General features: G+C 31.0%; 1 protein-coding gene across 6 annotated transcripts in view; it reads right to left on the bottom strand.

Moving 5' to 3' along the window:
• The window catches only part of LOC127731259 (integrin alpha-4-like), a 138667-nt gene that overhangs the window by 14034 nt on the left and 102663 nt on the right, over nt 1–21970 (bottom strand). For all 6 annotated transcript variants that reach the window (XM_052240287.1, XM_052240288.1, XM_052240289.1 and 3 more), the window contains 6 exons: nt 21651–21857; nt 15661–15836; nt 10123–10257; nt 7705–8204; nt 6774–6951; nt 272–502 (listed from right to left, as the gene is read on the bottom strand). In XM_052240287.1, coding sequence (XP_052096247.1) covers nt 272–502; nt 6774–6951; nt 7705–8204; nt 10123–10257; nt 15661–15836; nt 21651–21857 — 1427 coding nt within the window. The remainder of the gene's footprint in view (nt 1–271; nt 503–6773; nt 6952–7704; nt 8205–10122; nt 10258–15660; nt 15837–21650; nt 21858–21970) is intronic.

Genomic DNA, 21970 nt, shown 5'->3' with positions numbered 1-21970 from the left:
GTTATGAAAATATTATCATATTATAAATAAATCAAATACTCATTACAATCAAGACATTATCTCCAAGTCATATAATATAGCATACTATATAGTAAACATAAAACCATTTCAAAAAAAATCCTCATCCTCAATATTTGAATATTTCCGTTTAATTTCTTAATCATTTAAAGGAAGGTTAGCTACAAATAAAGATGCTGTAAGATACCCTGCATGACTTCTTTACATTTCAAGTGCAATGGCAATTCTATATCATATAAGCGATATTACTTACAATTTCCTTAATTGTTCGTTTCGATTGCTGTTCTTTAGTTTGTCTGAGTGAGGTTTCTCTTCGTTTACGATTTGGATTTACAGAATGTCTTGCCGGTAATGTTGATGTTGAAAAAAATGTTGGAGTTTGAGGTGTGGTTGAAGAAGTTGGCAGTTGTCTCTCTGGTTTGTACATCATCTCTCCTAGAAATCTTATTACTCTCCAACTTATTCGTGGACTATTTTCAAAGACCTATATACATAAATTACATTACAGATTTAAATATCGTCGTATTTATTATGACATAAATGTATGTTGAGTGAGGGTTATGGTTATATATTTTCCACTCCTTCGAAATTTTTCCCCGAATGTGACCTACCGAATTATACTTATCACCGGGTTTTGTATTTTCATGAGCAACACGACGGATTCCACATGCGGAGCAGGATCTGCCTACCCTCCAGGAGCACCTCAGATTACCCCCGATTTTGAAGGGGTTCGTGTTGCTCAGTCTTTATTTTTCACAACAGCGATCATCTCAGTACCAGAATCTATGACAAACGAGACGATTTCAATTTTGATATTTTAAATTTTCCTCACCTTAGCAGCATTATACCAACTTCACCGGCGTATTAAGTATACATTTCTCAACTTATAAGATATTCAAGAGCTTGCAGTTGCTACTTAGCCTTTGTAAAACGTCATCGGTGTCTGAGCCAAAAAATAATGAGCCAGGGTTTTGCCAAAGAACGTCTCGTCCTTTTTCTCAAAATGTTCATCGGAAAGTACCAAAACATAAAAAGTAAAATAACAAAAATAAAGAACTCAAAGGAAAATTTAAAACGGAAAGTCCCTTATCAAATGGCAAAATCAAAAGCTCAAACACATCAAACGAATGGAAAACAACTGGCATATTCCTTATGTAGAAAAAGGTGGATTAAACCTGGTTTCATAGCTAGCTAAACCTCTCACTTGTATAAAAGTTGCATAAAATTCCATCATATTGACAACAATGTGCGAACAAAAAAAACCAGACATAATAGGTAAAAATGTCAAAAACAGGGGTACAGCAGTCAACATTGTTGTATAATCTTAATCACTATAAAAACAAAGAAATATGTCAACAAAGAAAAACAAAATGGCATATAGACAAAGCACATAAGCAAAAATGAAAGATAATAGATACATATTCAGTGTGTATTCACATATAATACAAAATGGTCTTGAGCTATAGATATAAGTGTATTCTTTTTTAATTTGGTTTCTCCGTTATTTGTAGTCGTGCTATTATATTTCTTTGGGTCGTATGACTTTTGACGTGACTCGGTATTTATACATCCCGCCGCTGGATTTCTGATTTTTTAACTTGAGCATTCCTGGTGCAGGTGGATCCGGAGGTGCAATTCGGACTCAAAGGCTTTTTACAGTGTTGTTTCTATTTTGTGTACCCCTGTATTTATATTTGATTAATTTTTACTTTATCGAGATAGTACATACTATATACGGTATGTACTATCAACGACAAAATATTGTTTGTTGACGGCATTGTCAAATTCACTGTCTACTACACCTTTTTTGTTGGCGTTTTTATTAGATTAATTTGTATGTTTGTTTTTAGTCAGTTGTGTTGTATGTCTGTGATGTATGTTAACACAGTTTTGGCTGCTGAATCCCAATATTTGTCAAATTAGCCTATTATGTCTGTTTGGATTGCTCATCCGATTTTATCAATATAACTATAAACAACTGTCATACAAGTGGGATGTTTAGCTAGATATAAAAGCAAGGTTTAATCCCCATTTCTTCGGAAAATGCCTGTCCCAGATCAGCAGGAGTGTTGCAATTGTTTTTTTTTCACTTGTTCCGTTGAATGAAAGCTGATTTTTTGTCAGTTTTGATGGATTTCCCCTTTTTGAATTTGCCTTGGAGTTTTTTTATTATACTTTTTTTCTATGTTGTGTTTTGTAAACTGTTGTTTGTCTTTTGTCTTATACTTTTTCTTGCCATGGCATTGTCATTTTTTTTTTTCGACATGTGGGTTTGAATATCCCTTTGGTTTCTTTCGCCTCTCATTAATCATTTATGGACTTCTGACGAGGTCAATACGTTACATATGGACCTGTTCAGATCCTATTGACCGAAGACGAAATCTGTGTCTGAGCAAAAAAAAAAAGATTTTACTGTTAAGTACTCTTTTTTAAACAGATTAAAAAGTGGCATCATACATAATGTTTAAGTAAAAAAATATATCAGACTAATAAATTGTGTAATCCAAATGCGCGTTTCGTAAACAAAAGACTCATCAGTGTAAGTAAAAAAAGTTGATATATCAAATAAAGTACGAAATTGAAGAGCATTGAGAACCCAAAATTTCAAAAGGTTTTGCCAAATATAGCTAAGGTCATCTATTCAAGGGTGTAAACAATCCTTAGTATTTCGAGCAATTCTAAGTTGTGTAAAAAGTTATTTTATAAATATGACCATATCAATGATAATGCATGTCAACACAGAAGTGCTGAATAAAATAGTATACTTCTTGCTTGTATTGCTCTTATCAATCTATTTAACATCAGCCAGTCAACATCTCATTTATGTAACCATGGACGGATAAATGAGTATTGATCTATGACCTCAGGAATATTAACCCAAAACAAACTAGTTTAAAAAGAATTAAAAATTATTGTTTCGGAAAAAGCTTTAAAATATTAAGATATATGAAGATACTAAACTATTCTTTATATTCATCGTGTAATTAAGAATTGAACAATGACATTAAACAGATAAAGTGTTATTACGTTTGAATAAAACACTAAAACAAGAAGCTGAAGATACCAAATTGACACTAAAAATTCAGAAGTCGAATAAGATTTAGCAACACAAACCATACTAGGTACATAATACATAAACATTTACATATTATACCATCGACTTTTTACTCAATAGTTATGATTAGTTTACTCAACATGAGCAACATGACGGGTGCAACAGGTGGGCCAGGATCTGTTTACCTTTCCGGAACACCTGCCATCATCACCGGATGTTGGTGAGAGTCACGTTGCTAAGTCTTAAGTTTTCTGTGTGGTGTTTTGTGTGTTTTCGTTCTTTTGCCATGGCAGTGTCAGTTTCGAATGCCCCTTGGTATCTTCCTTCTCTTTTAAGTTTTATGTTAATTTTATGTTTTCGCTTAACGAAAATAAAAAAAAGAGACGGAACAATCTAAACATCAGATGTAAAAAAAACGAAAGACTGCAAAAAGACAAACAACAGTCTTCAAAATGCTACATAGAAAACGAAAGACTAAGCAAAACGAACACTACCAAAGCCGATAGAGCAAACAGACAGAAAGATAGTAGGATAACAAGTTGTTAATAGTTGTTACATTCATCTTAAGTTGAAATCATCACTTCGTTAATTTTACGGACGCCATCACGAGTTGGTTGACCGTTATGGAATATCTGGTTCACAAATGACGACGCATATGTTCCAATTGTCGTAACCAGAATCGAGTCCTCTTTTCACCGAATGTGACTTATCGAATTAGACTTATCACCGGGTATATACCTACATGAGCAACACGACGGGTGCTCCATGTGGAGCAGGATCTGCATATCCTTCTGGAGCACCTGAGATCACCCATGGTTTTTGGTGGGGTTCGTGTTGCTCAGTATTTAGTTTTAAATGTTGTGTTTTGTGTACTGTTGTTTGTTTTTTGGTCTTTTTCTTTTTTGCAATGGAGTTGTCATTTTATTTTCAACTTATGAGTTTGAATGTCCCTTTGGTATCTTTCCCCATTCTTTTACAATATAGAACGAACTCAAAACTCTGGATTCACATGTATTGTCTCGTTTCTGAACATACTTCTCCCTAATCTGATGAGACACATGCACTGGGGTGTTCCTCTTGTCATTATACGTTTCCTTATATCTGATATAATAGGAAGTCATACCTGAATAGACTTATTAATCAGCGGTATCAGATAAATAGACTTACTTTTATTGTTCCTCTTTTCATTCTTTTTTTCTTATATTTGTAAGGAAGAGACAGATTTTTAAAGATCCATTATACAGGAGACCCGGACATTCGGACCTACCTTTGTTTTCCCTCTCGTCATCATGTTTTTCACTATATCTGATATGATATGGATCCATTTTACAGCGGACTCGGACCTAATGAATTACCTGTACTATCCCTCTTGCCAACATACCCCATATCTGATATGATAGGAAGACTGGTTTTATTTCTAGAGATTCGTTATAAATGAGGTCAGACAATTGGACTTACCTGTATCTGATATGACAGGAAGACAGATTTCTATAAATCCATTATACATGGAAATTGGAATTCTGGGCTTACCTTTATTTGCCCTATTGACACCATGTTTTCCCTATATCTGATATGATGGTGAAACTGATTTCTATAAATCAATTATACAGCGGACTTGGACCTCTGTTCTTTACATCATACGTAAACCTTTGTCAACTTTCTTGTCATCATATTTTCCCGATATTTGATATGACAGGTATACAGATTTTTAATGAGCCATTATACCGGGAACTGGACCTCTGGACTTACCTAATTGTCACTCTTATCATCAAACTTTTTTTCCAATATCTAATATGACAGTTACATGAGCAAATCCACGGGTGCAACATGTGGAGTAGAATCTAATTACTCGCCCGGAACACCTGAGATCACCCCGGTTTTTTGTAGGGTTCGTGTTCCATAGTCTTTAGTTTTCTATGTTGTGTTTTTTATACTGTTGTTTGACTTTTGGTCTTTTTCTTTCTTTGCCATGGCGTTGTTAGTTCATTTTCGACTTATATGTTAAAAAGTCCCTTTGGTATCTTTTGCCTCTCTTTTAAGATCCACTATACTACGAACTCGAACCTATGGAAATACATGTATTGTCCGTTTGGCATCATATTTTTCCCTATATCTAATATGACAGACAGACATATTTTTATAGGTCCATTTTACAGGGGATTCTGCAACTCTTTTCACAAAAAATCTTACGATGAAAATTGATCGTAAGTAATACTGAAATGTGTATGGCTTACGAGTATTTTTACTCTTAATATTTTTTGTGAAAAGAGCCGCAGACCTCTGGAATTACCTGTATTGTCCGTTTGTCATCATACTTTTCCCTATATCTGATATGACAGGTAGACATATTTTTATATATCCAATAAACAGGGGATTCAGACCTCTGGAAATACCTGTATTGTACCTCTTGCCATCATATTTTTTCCTGTTTCTGATATGACTGGTAGACAGATTTCTATAGATCCATTGTACAGGGAATTCAGACCTCTGCAATTACCTTTATCTTACCTCCTATAGACTTTATGGGGATATGATTGGTTAAAGGACTACACGTGGTGACTAAATATATTTGATATAGGCTGTCCTAAAAAATATAGGGTTAGTTACCATATAGGGTTAGTTACCATATGGGGTTAGTAAGGAGTTACTTCCCTTTCAAAACAAAAAAGAAATCTGAAAGGTGTCAACAGACGATGAAATTGATAATGAACGATTGAAATAAATTCATAAAGCAAATTTAAAGCTAACAAGTTGTTATTGTTGGCATTTGTTTTTTGTATAGACAAATGGAAGTAGGTTCTTAATACTAAGTATTGAAGACTTAATCACTTTGATAGGCCGCTAGTATAAATACCACATGTGATGATAGTCGGTAAGATAAATTCGTTACACGGTGTGCTAGTGACATAATACGATATATATAGGGTCTGTAAATTCCATATGGGGATTCGAGCTTCGCTCTCACCCCATATGGAAATTACAGACCCAATATATATCGTATTAGGTCGCTCTCACCCCATATGGAATTTACTGACCCTATATATATCGTATTAGGTAACTAACACACCATGTAACTAACAGTATTGTCCCTCTTGTCATCTTGCTTTTTCTTACATCTGATATGACAGGTAGACAGATTTCTATAGATCCATTGTACAGGGGATTCAGACCTCTGGAATAACCTGTATTGTCCCTCTTTTCACCATGCTTTTTCTTTCATATGATATGACAGGTAGACAGATTTCTATAACTCCATTATACAGGGGATTCAGATCTCTGGAAATAACTGTATTGTCCCTCTTGTCATCATACTTTTACTTACATCTGATATGACAGACAGACAGATTTCTATAGATCAATTGTACAGGGGATTCAGACTTCTGGAATTACCTGTATTGTCCCTCTTGTCATCTTGCTTTTTCTAACATCTGATATGACAGGTAGACTTTTCTATAGATCCATTATACAGGGGATTCAGACCTCTGGAATTACTTGTATTGTCCCTCTTGCCATCATACTTTTTCCTATATCTGATATGACAAGTAGACAGATTTTTATAGATCCATTATACAGGGGATTCAGACCTTTGGAATTACCAGTATTGTCCCTCTTACCATCATATTTTTTCCTGTATTTGATATGACTGGCAGACAGATTTCTATAGATCCATTATACAGGGGATTCAGACCTCTGGAATTACCTGTATTGTCCCTCTTGCCATCATATTTTTTCCTGTATCTGATATGACTGGCAGACAGATTTCTATAGATCCATTATACAACGGACTTGGACCTCTGTTCTTTATTTCGTAAGTATGAATAAACTTAAGAACATTGTTCTTCCTCTCCGAGATAGTTAACTGATCCGGTTTTGATATCCTAATAAAAAGAATTATATATCAGTGTATTTGACTACAAAATACGTATAAGTCATGACAGTATGGGAGCTCTTAGGACTTTTGGTGAATTATTTTATGTTTTGACGTTTCTTTATTCATTCACAAACTTGTTAAATACCAACAAAATAACATATTTTCGAAAAAAGGGTGTATTTGTGATTTCGACAAATTCAACAAATAAGCCAAGATCATTTCGTTTACTATTTAAATTCGCGGTGTATGCCCAAGATAACACCAAAAACAAGTATCCCACTAATTCTAACGAATTCTCAGTAACAGTTCTGAAGATGTACAGGCCTATAAAGCTAAAGTTTGTATTACATCCATGCTTATATATCTGCCTCCCACTCTACCCTTTTGCTAGCATGGTCTATATGTGCATCCATCAGTAACTTGAATAAATCAGGCCAGTGAGAATTTTCTGTCGAACTGTTTCATATTTTGTCTTCTTGTGGCGTTTTATGTACGTGTTTTCATACAATATCGGTTTCGTTGGAACTAGCACTACTATCATTTATTTCATTGTCCATTGAAAGTTGTCTCAATGGCAATCACACTACATCTTCTTATTTCATATAATGTCTGTTAAACACCAGTGTTCTACCTTTCCGTTTTGAATTTTCCTGTGAGTTAGTATTTCTGTTATTTTACTTTCTACCTTTATAATCTAGTTAGTATTTTTGTTATTTTACCTTCTACCTTTATAATCTAGAAATAAAACTTTCACACTTACCCAGTCAGTTCTACATGAGCATGTAACTTCACAGATGCTATCAGTTTCCGCAGATTATCAGACATATCCATATCTGGACTAGTTGTTTCTGCCATTGTTATAAAGATTATATTTTGTTCAAAATTACCAAGATTTTGATTCTCTTTAATCAACAAATAACGAGACACACTGAAACGTACACTAAACTTTGAGTGCTGCTGCTGAAATAATGTATTTCTGAGATCACACTGAACATGTGTGTCATTGTTTTCTTCAACAATGTTTCTGCAGTCAACAGGCTCTGTAACTTCATTTGTCGGCTGACTGAATCCGATATATCTGGTATTGTTAGATATGTCAATATTTATCTGTGTTCCATGTGACTGGTCTCCTGTATTAGTGACTTTTACAGTAAGCACTACTTCCGAAGTCACTCCTACGACAATTTCTATTGGATTTAATGTGGCTTCAATATGCAAGTCAGGGTTGCATGTTCCATTACAACCAGTAGAAAAATTCGCCTGAAAGAAATTTGCGTTTTTTAAAATTTAAAATGGCCGTTTTTTTATTTTTTTTTTATTTTGACAATATTAGTTGGGATATTTAAAGTATGTTTTTTCTGGTTTCCAACATTTAAAACATCGGAATACTAAATCATAATTTGCTATTAGTCTGAATTATTCAATTTTTTCACAAAAACATTGCTGACTTTTTAATGACCTGTAAGACAATAATTTGACCTCCTAAAGTGTAATTATGCATGCAACCTTAAATTTGAATCCATTTGGTGATGAGTGTACAGGTATACAGCAAGATCTATATAAACACGAATAAATAACAAAAAGAAAACAAATATTCAAGACCGTTATTAGTTTTACTACTTTATAATTGTCATCTACTAGTAAACTGAAAAAAAATCATTTGTTCTCTAAAGTATTGAATAACTTACCGCCTAATATGTTGATAATTACGGTTTAAATGAACAGATATGCAGAATCTATTTTTAATTACAATAAGGAAACATTTATAAACAAAAAAACGATGTAATCCGCATGGCAGGTGACGCCTGCATAGCAACAGACGCTTACCTGGTCGGAGTATCCGGTCCTCTCCTTTTGAAGTTCATGCAATTCCCTTAGTTTTTGTTTGTCACCTTGGTTTGTCTCTTCCAAATCGATTTACAAGATCATTAAACTGATGTCGCTTTAATCTACCCTAGACCTGGTTCCCACAGCTCTATCCTAGAACTGATCTTGACATTCCCACTCTAGAATTGATTTCCACAGTTCTATACTAGAATTGATTTTGACATTCCCACCCTAGAATTGATTCCCACAGCTCTATCCTAGAATTGATTATGACATTCCCCCCTAGAATTGATTCCCATAGTTCTATCAATAAATTGATTTTGACATTCCCTACCTAGAAATGATTATTACAGTTTATCCTAGACTTGACTTTGTCAATCTCTCCCTAATATCGATTCCCACAGTTCTACCCTAAAATTGATTTTGACATTCCCACCCTAGAATTGATTCCCACAGTTCTATCCTAGAATTGATTTTGACATTCCCACCCTAGAAATGATTCCCACAGATCTATCCTAGAATTGATTTTGACATTCCCACAGTTTTACCCTAGAATTGATTTTGACATTCCCACAGTTCTATCATCCGATCTTGACATACCTACCCTAGAATTGATGATTGTTACAGTTTTATCCTAGAACAGTTCTGATTATCTTTGCCATTTCATTATTCCAGTGCTATGGTTATTTGTTTATTCATGATAAAAATCTGATAACTGGATTGTTTTATTCATTCTCATAGATTTCAAAAATAGTTATAAGGGTTTAAACCGAGTTTAACTTATTTTTTTGGGGTATTTATAACTGTTGCAGTATTTTGATTTTATTGATTTGACACTTTTCATCAATTAAATCATCAATATATAGATATTTCTTTTAATCCAGTTGAACATCCAAACTGAATTATTTTATCATTTTACGATTTTCTTTCCCTTAAAATCTTTATTTTTGTAAATAAAGTGTGTGTGTTTGATCTCTAATTATCAAGTATTTTACAATGTATTGATTAAAAAATTGTCATATTTAGTGGTTTCAGATTATCCTAAATTCATCTTAAAAATATAAATTACTTTCTCAAGGAATAACATACCTGCTTTCTTATTTTGACTCCTAATCTTGATACCCATTTAGTTTTTTCGACATCTTTTATTATTCATTTTCTGATTTATAATAAGTATGAATATCTATGTTATGATTGGCTAAGTTAGGTCTTGATGGTTATGGGTTATATGGATTTTCTGATTATAAACAGTTTTATTTCATTAGGTTTAAACGTCCTCCAAGATCACGTTCATATAACACGTTACGTTTCTATAAATAGCTCTTCGTAAGTAAGTATTGTAGATACATACCGAATTACTGTTTCTTGAGGGAACATTATCCAATATAGGTTGTACTTCTCCTATTATTGGTGTTTCACTCAGTCCATATGTCGTTTCAATTTCCAATTTCTCCTCAAGTGATGCAAAGAATTTCCTATCAACTGCCTGTTAACATAGATTGTATGGTAGTACAGATTGTATATGTTAAATGTTCCTATCAACTGCCTGTTAATACAGATTGTATATGTTAAATTGTTAATACAGATTATATATGTTTAATTGCTGATACAGATTGTATATGTTAAATTGTTAATACAGATTGTATATGTTAAATTGTTAATACACATTGTTAAATTGTTAATACAGATTGTATATGTTGTTAGTACAGATTATATATACAGAATGTATATGTTAAATTGTTAATACAGGTTGTATATGTTAAATTGCTAATACAGATTGTATATGTTGTTAATGCAGAATGTATATGTTAAATTGTTAATACAGATTATATGATAAATTGTTAATACAGATTGTATATGTTTAATTGCTGATACAGATTGTATATGTTAAATTGTTGATACAGATTGTATATGTTAAATTGTTAATACACATTGTTAAATTGTTAATACAGATTGTATATGTTGTTAATACAGATTATATATACAGAATGTATATGTTAAATTGTTAATACAGGTTGTATATGTTAAATTGCTAATACAGATTGTATATGTTGTTAATACAGAATGTATATGTTAAATTGTTAATACAGATTGTATATGATAAATTGTTAATACAGATTGTATATGTTAAATTGCTGATACAGATTGTATATATGATAAATTGTTAATACAGATTGTATATGTTAAATTGTTAATACAGAGTGTATATGTTAAATTGTTAATACAGATTGTATTTGTTAAATTGCTGATACAGATTGTATATGTTAAATTGTTAATAGAGACTGTATATGTTAAATTGTTAATACAGAATGTATATGTTAAATTGTTAATACAGATTGTATATGTTGATTTGTTAATACAGATGGTATATGTTTAATTGCTGATACAGATTGTATATGTTAAATTGTTAATACAGATTGTATATGTTTAATTGCTGATACAGATTGTATATGTTAAATTGTTAATACAGATTGTATATGTTAAATTGTTAATACACATTGTTAAATTGTTAATACAGATTGTATATGTTTAATTGCTGATACAGATTATATATATGTTAAATTGTTTATACAGATTATATATGTTAAATTGTTAATACAGATTGTATATGTTAAATTGTTAATACAGATTGTATACTTTGAATTGTTAATACAGATTGTTTATGTTAAATTGCTGATACAGATTGTATATGTTGTTAACACAGACTGTATATGCTGTTAATACAGTTTGTATATGTTAAATTTTTAATACAGAATGTATATGTTAAATTGTTAATACAGATTGTAAATGTTGAATTGTTAATACAGATTGTATATGTTTAATTGCTGATACAGATTGCATATGTTGTTAATACAGATTGTATAAGTTAAATTGTTAATACAGGTTGTATATGTTAAATTGCTGATACAGATTGCATATGTTGTTAATACAGGTTGTATATGTTTAATTGTAAATACAGATTGTATATGTTAAATTGCTGATACAGATTGTATATGTTAAATTGCTGATACAGATTATATATGTTGTTAATACAGATTGCATATGTTAAATTGCTGATACAGATTGCATTTGTTGTAAATACAGGTTGTATATGTTAAATTGTTAATACAGATTGTATATGTTAAATTGCTGATACAGATTGTATATGTTAAATTGCTGATACAGATTGTATATGTTGTTAACACAGACTGTATATGCTGTTAATACAGTTTGTATATGTTAAATTGTTAATACAGATTGTATATGTTAAATTGTTAATACAGATTGTATATGTTGAATTGTTAATACAGATTGTATATGTTAAATTGCTGATACACATTGTATATGTTAAATTGTAAATACAGATTGTATATGTTAAATTGTTAATACAGATTGTATATGTTAAATTGTTAATACAGATTGTATACTTTGAATTGTTAATACAGATTGTTTATGTTAAATTGTTAATACAGATTGTATACTTTAAATTGTTAATACAGATTGTATATGTTAAATTGTTAATACAGATTGTATATGTTAAATTGTTAATAAAGATTGTATATGTTAAATTGTAAAAAACAGATTGTATACTTTGAATTGTTAATACAGATTGTATATGTTAAATTTTTAATACAGATTGTATATGTTAAACTGTTAGTACATAGATTGTATATGTTAAATTGTAAAAAACAGATTGTATACTTTGAATTGTTAATACAGATTGTATATGTTAAATTGTTAATACAGATTGTATATGTTAAATTGTTAGTACATAGATTGTATATGTTAAATTGTTAATACAAATTGTATACTTTGAATTGTTAATACAGATTGTTTATGTTAAATTGCTGATACAGATTGTATATATTGTTAATACAGATTGTATATGTTGTTTACACAGATTGTATATGTTGTTAATACAGATTGTATATGTTGTTTATACAGATTGTATATGTTGTTAATACAGATTATATATACAGATTGTTGATACAGATTGTATATGTTAAATTGTTAGTACAGATTGTATATGTTAAATTGTTAATACAGATTGTATAAGTTAAATTGTTAATACAGGTTGTATATGTTAAATTGTTAATACAGGTTGTATATGTTAAATTGCTGATACAGATTGTTTATGTTAAATTGCTGATACAGATTGTATATGTTGTTAATACAGATTGCATATGTTGTTAATACAAATTGTATATGTTAAATTGCTGATACAGATTGTATATGTTAAATTGTTAATACAGATTGTATATGTTAAATTGTTAATACAGATTGTATACTTTGAATTGTTAATACAGATTGTTTATGTTAAATTGTTAATACAAATTGTTTATGTTAAATTGTTAATACAGATTGTATACTTTGAATTGTTTATACAGATTGTATATGTTAAATTGTTAATACAGATTGTATATGTTAAATTGTTAATACAGATTGTATATGTTAAATTGTTAATACAGATTGTATATGTTAAATTGTTAATACAGATTGTATACTTTGAATTGTTAATACAGATTGTTTATGTTAAATTGTTAATACAGATTGTTTATGTTAAATTGTTAATACAGATTGCATACTTTGAATTGTTTATACAGATTGTATATGTTAAATTGTTAATACAGATTGTATTTGTTAAATTGTTAATACAGATTGTATATGTTAAATTGTTAATACAGATTGTATATGTTAATTTGCTGATACAGATTCCATATGTTGTTAATACAGGTTGTTTATGTTAAATTGTTAATACAGATTGTATATGTTAAATTGCTGATACAGATTCCATATGTTGTTAATACAGGTTGTTTATGTTAAATTGTTAATACAGATTGTATATGTTAAATTGCTGATACAGATTGTATATGTTAAATTGCTGATACAGATTATATATGTTGTTAATACAGATTGCATATGTTAAATTGCTGATACAGATTGCATTTGTTGTAAATACAGGTTGTATATGTTAAATTGTTAATACAGATTGTATATGTTAAATTGCTGATACAGATTGTATATGTTAAATTGCTGATACAGATTGTATATGTTGTTAACACAGACTGTATATGCTGTTAATACAGTTTGTATATGTTAAATTGTTAATACAGATTGTATATGTTAAATTGTTAATACAGATTGTATATGTTGAATTGTTAATACAGATTGTATATGTTAAATTGCTGATACACATTGGTTATGTTAAATTGTAAATACAGATTGTATATGTTAAATTGTTAATACAGATTGTATATGTTAAATTGTTAATACAGATTGTATACTTTGAATTGTTAATACAGATTGTTTATGTTAAATTGTTAATACAGATTGTATACTTTAAATTGATAATACAGATTGTATATGTTAAATTGTTAATACAGATTGTATATGTTAAATTGTTAATAAAGATTGTATATGTTAAATTGTAAAAAACAGATTGTATACTTTGAATTGTTAATACAGATTGTATATGTTAAATTTTTAATACAGATTGTATATGTTAAATTGTTAGTACATAGATTGTATATGTTAAATTGTAAAAAACAGATTGTATACTTTGAATTGTTAATACAGATTGTATATGTTAAATTGTTAATACAGATTGTATATGTTAAATTGTTAGTACATAGATTGTATATGTTAAATTGTTAATACAAATTGTATACTTGGAATTGTTAATACAGATTGTTTATGTTAAATTGCTGATACAGATTGTATATATTGTTAGTACAGATTGTATATGTTGTTTACACAGATTGTATATGTTGTTAATACAGATTGTATATGTTGTTTATACAGATTGTATATGTTGTTAATACAGATTGTATATGTTGTTAATACTGATTATATATACAGATTGTTGATACAGATTGTATATGTTAAATTGTTAGTACAGATTGTATATGTTAAATTGTTAATACAGATTGTATAAGTTAAATTGTTAATACAGGTTGTATATGTTAAATTGTTAATACAGGTTGTATATGTTAAATTGCTGATACAGATTGATTATGTTAAATTGCTGATACAGATTGTATATGTTAAATTGTTAATACAGATTGTATATGTTAAATTGTTAATACAGATTGTATACTTTGAATTGTTAATACAGATTGTTTATGTTAAATTGTTAATACAGATTGTTTATGTTAAATTGTTAATACAGATTGTATACTTTGAATTGTTTATACAGATTGTATATGTTAAATTGTTAATACAGATTGTATATGTTAAATTGTTAATACAGATTGTATATGTTAAATTGTTAATACAGATTGTATACTTTGAATTGTTAATACAGATTGTTTATGTTAAATTGTTAATACAGATTGTTTATGTTAAATTGTTAATACAGATTGTATACTTTGAATTGTTTATACAGATTGTATATGTTAAATTGTTAATACAGATTGTATTTGTTAAATTGTTAATACAGATTGTATATGTTAAATTGTTAATACAGATTGTATATGTTAATTTGCTGATACAGATTCCATATGTTGTTAATACAGGTTGTTTATGTTAAATTGTTAATACAGATTGTATATGTTAAATTGCTGATACAGATTCCATATGTTGTTAATACAGGTTGTTTATGTTAAATTGTTAATACAGATTATATATGTTAAATTGCTGATACAGATTGCATATGCTGTTAATACAGATTGTATATGTTGGAATGTTCGTTTAAGGTATTAACGCCTTACTGGTTACACATTACAGTACTTGTACGATATCATAGAAATATACTGCAGGTATGACGATTACTTTTGTATATCCTAGAACGCACATAATTTCCAAAAAAAAATTTTTCAAACGTATATTTCTTACTTGTTCAATGATTATAGTACCATAAATATTGTTCTTATTTGGATAAAAACGGCATTATTCTTTCTATTATACTTACTTGCACAATAGCATAATATTCCACACATGATCCTGGCCCTTTTCCGACTTGTATAGTTTTCCCTACGAGGTTATCGCTTCCAAAGTCTTCATTGTTGGAAGAAAGGTGAACTCGACTAGGTTTACTTGGTATTGACGTAGTTCTTGAAGTATCAGCACTAATATTATAGGCGACCACTAAAACAATAAAGCGTAAAAAATAAGAATTACAACATGAACGATCTATATAACCCTTTAAAACACTAGTTAAAGGCCAAAAGTTCTCCGAATACAGGAGTAAATACTCAAAGTGAACTGGAAAAAATGAGGCGGGAGATACCAAAGGAACAAGTCAGAGAGAAACCAAATAAAACCAGCAAAAAACACGAAGAACAACAGTTTACAAAACTCTATTTAGAAAACTAAAGATGGGCAACACGAATCCCATCAAAAACCGGGAGTTAATTCAGGTGCTTGGGAATGGTATGAATACAGTATTATCCTGATTCACAAGTGACACCCGTGGTGTAGCTCATCGTAAGAACACACTCGGTGATAATTCTCATACGGCGATGTCATTAACGAGGCAAAGTTGACGGGATTGTGGCTACGACAAATGGAATATATCTGTGGCCATGTGTAACACAGAAACTCCTTAACGGTCAACAAGACGGCGTGCGTTGAACTTTCAAAGACAGGACTTCAAATGAACCACTATGAATCCTTCGTTCAATAGCTTCCTTCCATTCTTCCTGATGTCTCGAATGTATGGAACAAGAGTTTTTGTTTTTTACAATATATGATTTGAAGAGTACAAATCTAATTTACAATTCTAATGTTATAATAAACTGGCATTTGCTGTTTCTGTGCCGATCAAGCGGTATTATATAGTAAGACCACAGACTGGTCGACTCGAGCTCGCAATCAGTATAATGTGCCCGGGTAGAGAAGCAGGTCTTCCTAAGGACTGTTACCTCATGGCCTAGCACGCTAAAAATCACGCTCAGCGTGTCGATTCATTTTTATTGGTTGTTTTTGTAGTCGGATACCGGTAATGACTACTCTCTTTTCGAAATACAACTGTTATTTTCTATGGCTGACTGCGTAATAGGTAATTTATTGATCTAATGAGTATATATTAGCGCTTTACAGTTGCTATGGAGATAAGTGTTAATCGAGGTGGATTGATATTCTTCATCAGTAGTTAATTAAATTAGAGTCCCATATGTTAAATTTTCTTAATTACAAGCTGGGTTCACATTGGAGATTTCGTTACCGTCAATGGATAGGGCGTTTGAAAACTGAGCCATTTTAGCGTTCTTAAAAAAGTGCAAAGTCCGTATAAGCAGCAATATTAAAATTCTACGTCCAGGAAAAATGCGAACAGTTTCTAAAATTGTTCTTATTTTAATCAAAATAGCAAAAATGGAGTTATTATTAAAAGTCCATTACTTTAGTATGTAAAATATCGGAACAAACTTTCCTCTATCGTTATCAAAATACAAATTAAATTAAATAGAAAAATAAATTAAAGAAAAAACAAACTGAACCATAGAATCGTTGAGGTGTGTAAAATGCAGATATAAGATGCTACAACGAAACATTTTATTTTTTAAGTTATAAACATATGTTAGCGGTATGATGACAATTCTGAAAGAATAATTAAATGTTTGGGCGTGAGGTCTGTGATGTCGGATATTATGCATATGCAATAGCAGTGGTAAAATACTAATATAGGCTCAGAGACTGAGTGATGATAGATATAATCAGAGATAAGATAAAGAATTACTATTTATAGTAATTAGGGCTCTACATGTTTATCAACTATAAATAAGGAAACAAAAGCTTGATGATATCAGGTGCAGTTAGTTTTCTCGTAGGAATTATTTTACATTTGTCATTTCGCGGCCTTTTATAACTTACTTTAGGGTATGGGATTTGCTCATTTTTGAAACGATTTACAGGCACACTGAGTGATATTCTTTGTGGTATGTGACTGTCCCCACCCCCACAAACACACAAAATCAGGCTAAAAGTTAAAGTAGCAGGTGCACAACTTCGTGCCCCACCTAAAGAAGTATCAGTGCAAGTTTCTTGGAATTCCGTCAATTTGTTTTCATTGAGTTCAGGCAATCTGTATTCATAAGCGAATTTAGAGGCCTACAGCGTTATTGGGGAAAATATTATGACGATATCTTTCCAAATTAGGCGATACAGAAACGTTTGTTTTCATAAGCAAATAGAGCACAACTTAGTAACAAATATTTTTTCTTAAAATCAATATCCGTATTCAACGGACATGCGATTGCAAAAACAGGATTTTCAAATTGCGTACTGGACATGAGCTATACCGAATTTGAACTTATTCCTGTTTCCCTCCGTCTGTCATGCAATCGTATAAAAACACAAAAGGACAAGTTATGAAATGAAAAAGTGAGATTTGTTTCAACAAACTGATTTAAGTATAAAGTTGTTTCTACTCTAAAAGTCTGATTGGAGTTGCCTTGGGTATAAATAAATTGAGATCAAGCATATCTTGAATATGATAGCCAATGACCAAACCATACAAGTTAAACACCAGGTAGAGGAATATACACTAGTGATTTTGTCTGTCAAAATATTTTTTCTGTAATCCATGCACAGTGTTGATACTACACAAATCTTAGAAGGTTGCGTGTGTCAGCAAACACTTTTAAGATTGAAAAGGGGAGATATCAGGATATTCCTCGACACGATAGGTATCGATTATCAGGTTGTCTGCATGTTGATATCAGCTGCGAGTCACAATATGAAGCTTTTTGTCGAGAGAGCGCAGCGAACGAGATCAAAAGACCTTCATATTGTGTCGAGCAGCTGATATTTTACAGAAACCCTGATGTTCAATCACTCTGTCTCTTTTGTGATGATTTTCTATTCGTCACTCTATTGTATACTCGGGAGTATGGCATAGTACAAGGTATATTAAAATACTATGATGAAATCACCTCAATCAGCACCTATTATTTCTAATAGATTCTTTTGTAGAAATTGCAAATCCTCGATAGCTTCCAGGAGGGGGGGGGGGGGGGAGTCCCTACAGTCCGTTACAGCAAGGATTTGTTAAACACATGCAGATACTTATAACATCTAATATCCCTTACAGCACGGATTTGTTAAACACATGCAGATACTTATAACATCTAATATCCCTTACAGCACGGATTTGTTAAACACATGCAGCTACTTATAACATCTTATATCCCTTACAGCAAGGATTTGTTAAACACATGCAGATACTTATAACATATTATACCCCTTACAGCACGGATTTTTTAAACACATGCAGATACTTACAACATCTTATACCCCTTTCAGCACGGATTTGTTAAACACATGCAGATACTTATAACATCTTATACCCCTTACAGCACGGATTTGTTAAACACATGCAGATACTTATAACATCTAATATCCCTTACAGCATGGATTTGTTAAACACATGCAGATACTTATAGCATCTTATATCCCTTACAGCAAGGATTTGTTAAACACATGCAGATACTTATAACATCGTATATCCCTTCCAGCACAGATTTGTTAAACAGATGCAGATACTTATAACATCTTATATCCCTTTCAGGATGGATTTGTTAAATACATGCAGATACTTATAACATCTTATATCCCTTACAGCATGAATTTGTTAAACACATGCAGATACTTATAACATCTTATACCCCTTACAGCACGGATTTGTTAAACACATGCAGATACTTATAACATATTATATCCCTTACAGCAAGGATTTGTTAAACACATGCAGATACTTAAAATATCGTATATCCCTTCCAGCACATATTTGTTAAACAGATGCAGATACTTATAACATCTTATATCCCTTACAGGATGGATTTGTTAAATACATGCAGATACATATAACATCTTATATCTCTTACAGGATTGGTTTGTTAAATACATGCAGATACTTATAACATCTTATATCCCTTACAGCATGGATTTGTTAAACACATGCAGATACTTATAACATTTTATATCCCTTACAGCACGGATTTGTTAAACACATGCAGATTCTTATGAGATCTTATATCCCTTACAGCACGGATTTGTTAAACACATGCAGATACTTATAACATCTTATATCCCTTACAGCATGCATTTTTTAAACACATGCAGATACTTATAACATCTTATATCCCTTACAGTACGGATTTGTTAAACACATGCAGATACTTATAACATCTTATACCCCTTACAGCACGGATTTGTTAAACAGATGCAGATACTTATAGCATCGTATATCCCTTACAGCACGGATTTGTTAAACACATGTAGATACTTATAACATCTTATACCCCTTACAGCACGGATTTGTTAAACACATGCAGATACTTATAACATCTTATACCCCTTACAGCACGGATTTGTTAAACACATGCAGATACTTGTAACATCTTATACCCCTTACAGCACGGATTTGTTAAACACATGCAGGTACTTATAACATCTAATATCCCTTACAGCACGGATTTGTTAAACACATGCAGATACTTATAACATCTTATATCCCTTACAGCAAGGATTTGTTAAACACATGCAGATACTTATAACATCGTATATCCCTTCCAGCACAGATTTGTTTAACAGATGCAGATACTTTTAACATCTTATATCCCTTACAGCATGGATTTGTTAAACACATGCAGATACTCATAACATCTTATACCCCTTACAGCACGGATTTGTTAAACACATGCAGATACTTATAACATCTTATATTCCTTACAGCAAGGATTTGTTAAACACATGCAGATACTTAAAACATCGCATATCCCTTCCAGCACAGATTTGTTAAACACATGCAGATACTTATAACATCTTATATCCCTTACGGGATGGATTTGTTAAATGTATGCAGATACATATAACATCTTATATCCCTTACATGATGGATTTGTTAAATACATGCAGATACTTATAACATCGTATAACCCTTACAGCATTGATTTGTTAAACACATGCAGATACTTATAACATCTTATATCCCTTACAGCACGGATTTGTTAAACACATGCAGATACTTATAACATCTTATATCCCTTACAGCACGGATTTGTTAAACACATGCAGATACTTATAACATCTTATATCCCTTACAGCACGGATTTGTTAAACACATGCAGATACTTATAACATCTTATACCCCTTACAGGATGGATTTGTTAAACACATGCAGATACTTATAACATCTTATACCCCTTACAGGATGGATTTGTTAAACACATGCAGATACTTATAACATCTTATATCCCTTACAGCACGGATTTGTTAAACACATGCAGATACTTATAACATATTATATCCCTTACAGTACGGATTTGTAAAACACATGCAGATACTTTTAACATCTTATATCCCTTACAGCACGGATTTCCCAAAGGTCGATCAACAAGGAAGGAAAATAAAACTTTAAAGCTATAGATAATGCAGAAGAAAATGAAACTTTCAAGATATAGATAATGCAGAAGAAAATGAAACTTTCAAGCTATAGATATTGCAGAAGAAAATGAAACTTTCAAGCTATAGATAATGCAGAAGAAAATAAAAATTTCAAACAATAGTTTTAAGCGAATGCATGTATAAATTGCCTTCCCCATCTTTATTAATCGCATTGAGTGAGGAACAACAGTATCAATGCTATTTTTATCGAGATAAGTCAGTATAGCAACAATAAACACCTTGAAATACAATGTTTTAATTATTTGCCTTATAAATAGTTTCCCTATTTAAAGTTGGCATTTGATAATTTGGGATTGTTAAACATAGCAACTTCCGTTATTATTTCGCTTTTGTTACTATGTGAACACTTTTTGTTTTGGAGTCATGTCCGGTATGACTATTTCAACTAACAAGCATGCAAATGTTCGTAACACACCTAGTGTTTATCTATTTCTATTTTATTAGTAATGCAATCTAATAAAAAATTCATAACATTTTATTGGGCATAATACTCACTTATTGCCGGTGGAACATTGAATCCACTATAAGAGAAACACAGTTTGACGGTTACACATGGTCTGTACTGTTCATCTTTACATTTCAGTTCGGAAGAGTTTAAAGGTATGACAGAGGGGGAAATCTCCACTGTATTATTCAGTTTTATGATAGGTCTGGTTCGTAAAACTGTAACAATGTCCGATTTGTATGATCCAACCAAGAAATCTAAAGAAAATTAGATATATACTAGAACTTCAGTAAAAAATACTGAAAATGTAAAACAAAAAAAGGAAACAGTTCGACATTTGATTGCGATAGACAACTCTCTGTCCAATAGT

The sequence above is a fragment of the Mytilus californianus genome, unplaced genomic scaffold (assembly GCF_021869535.1).
Source record: "Mytilus californianus isolate M0D057914Y unplaced genomic scaffold, xbMytCali1.0.p SCAF_2, whole genome shotgun sequence".
Lineage (NCBI taxonomy): Eukaryota > Metazoa > Mollusca > Bivalvia > Mytilida > Mytilidae > Mytilus > Mytilus californianus.
Note: the sequence above shows the minus strand (reverse complement) of the source record. Positions and strands in the feature narration are given on the sequence as shown.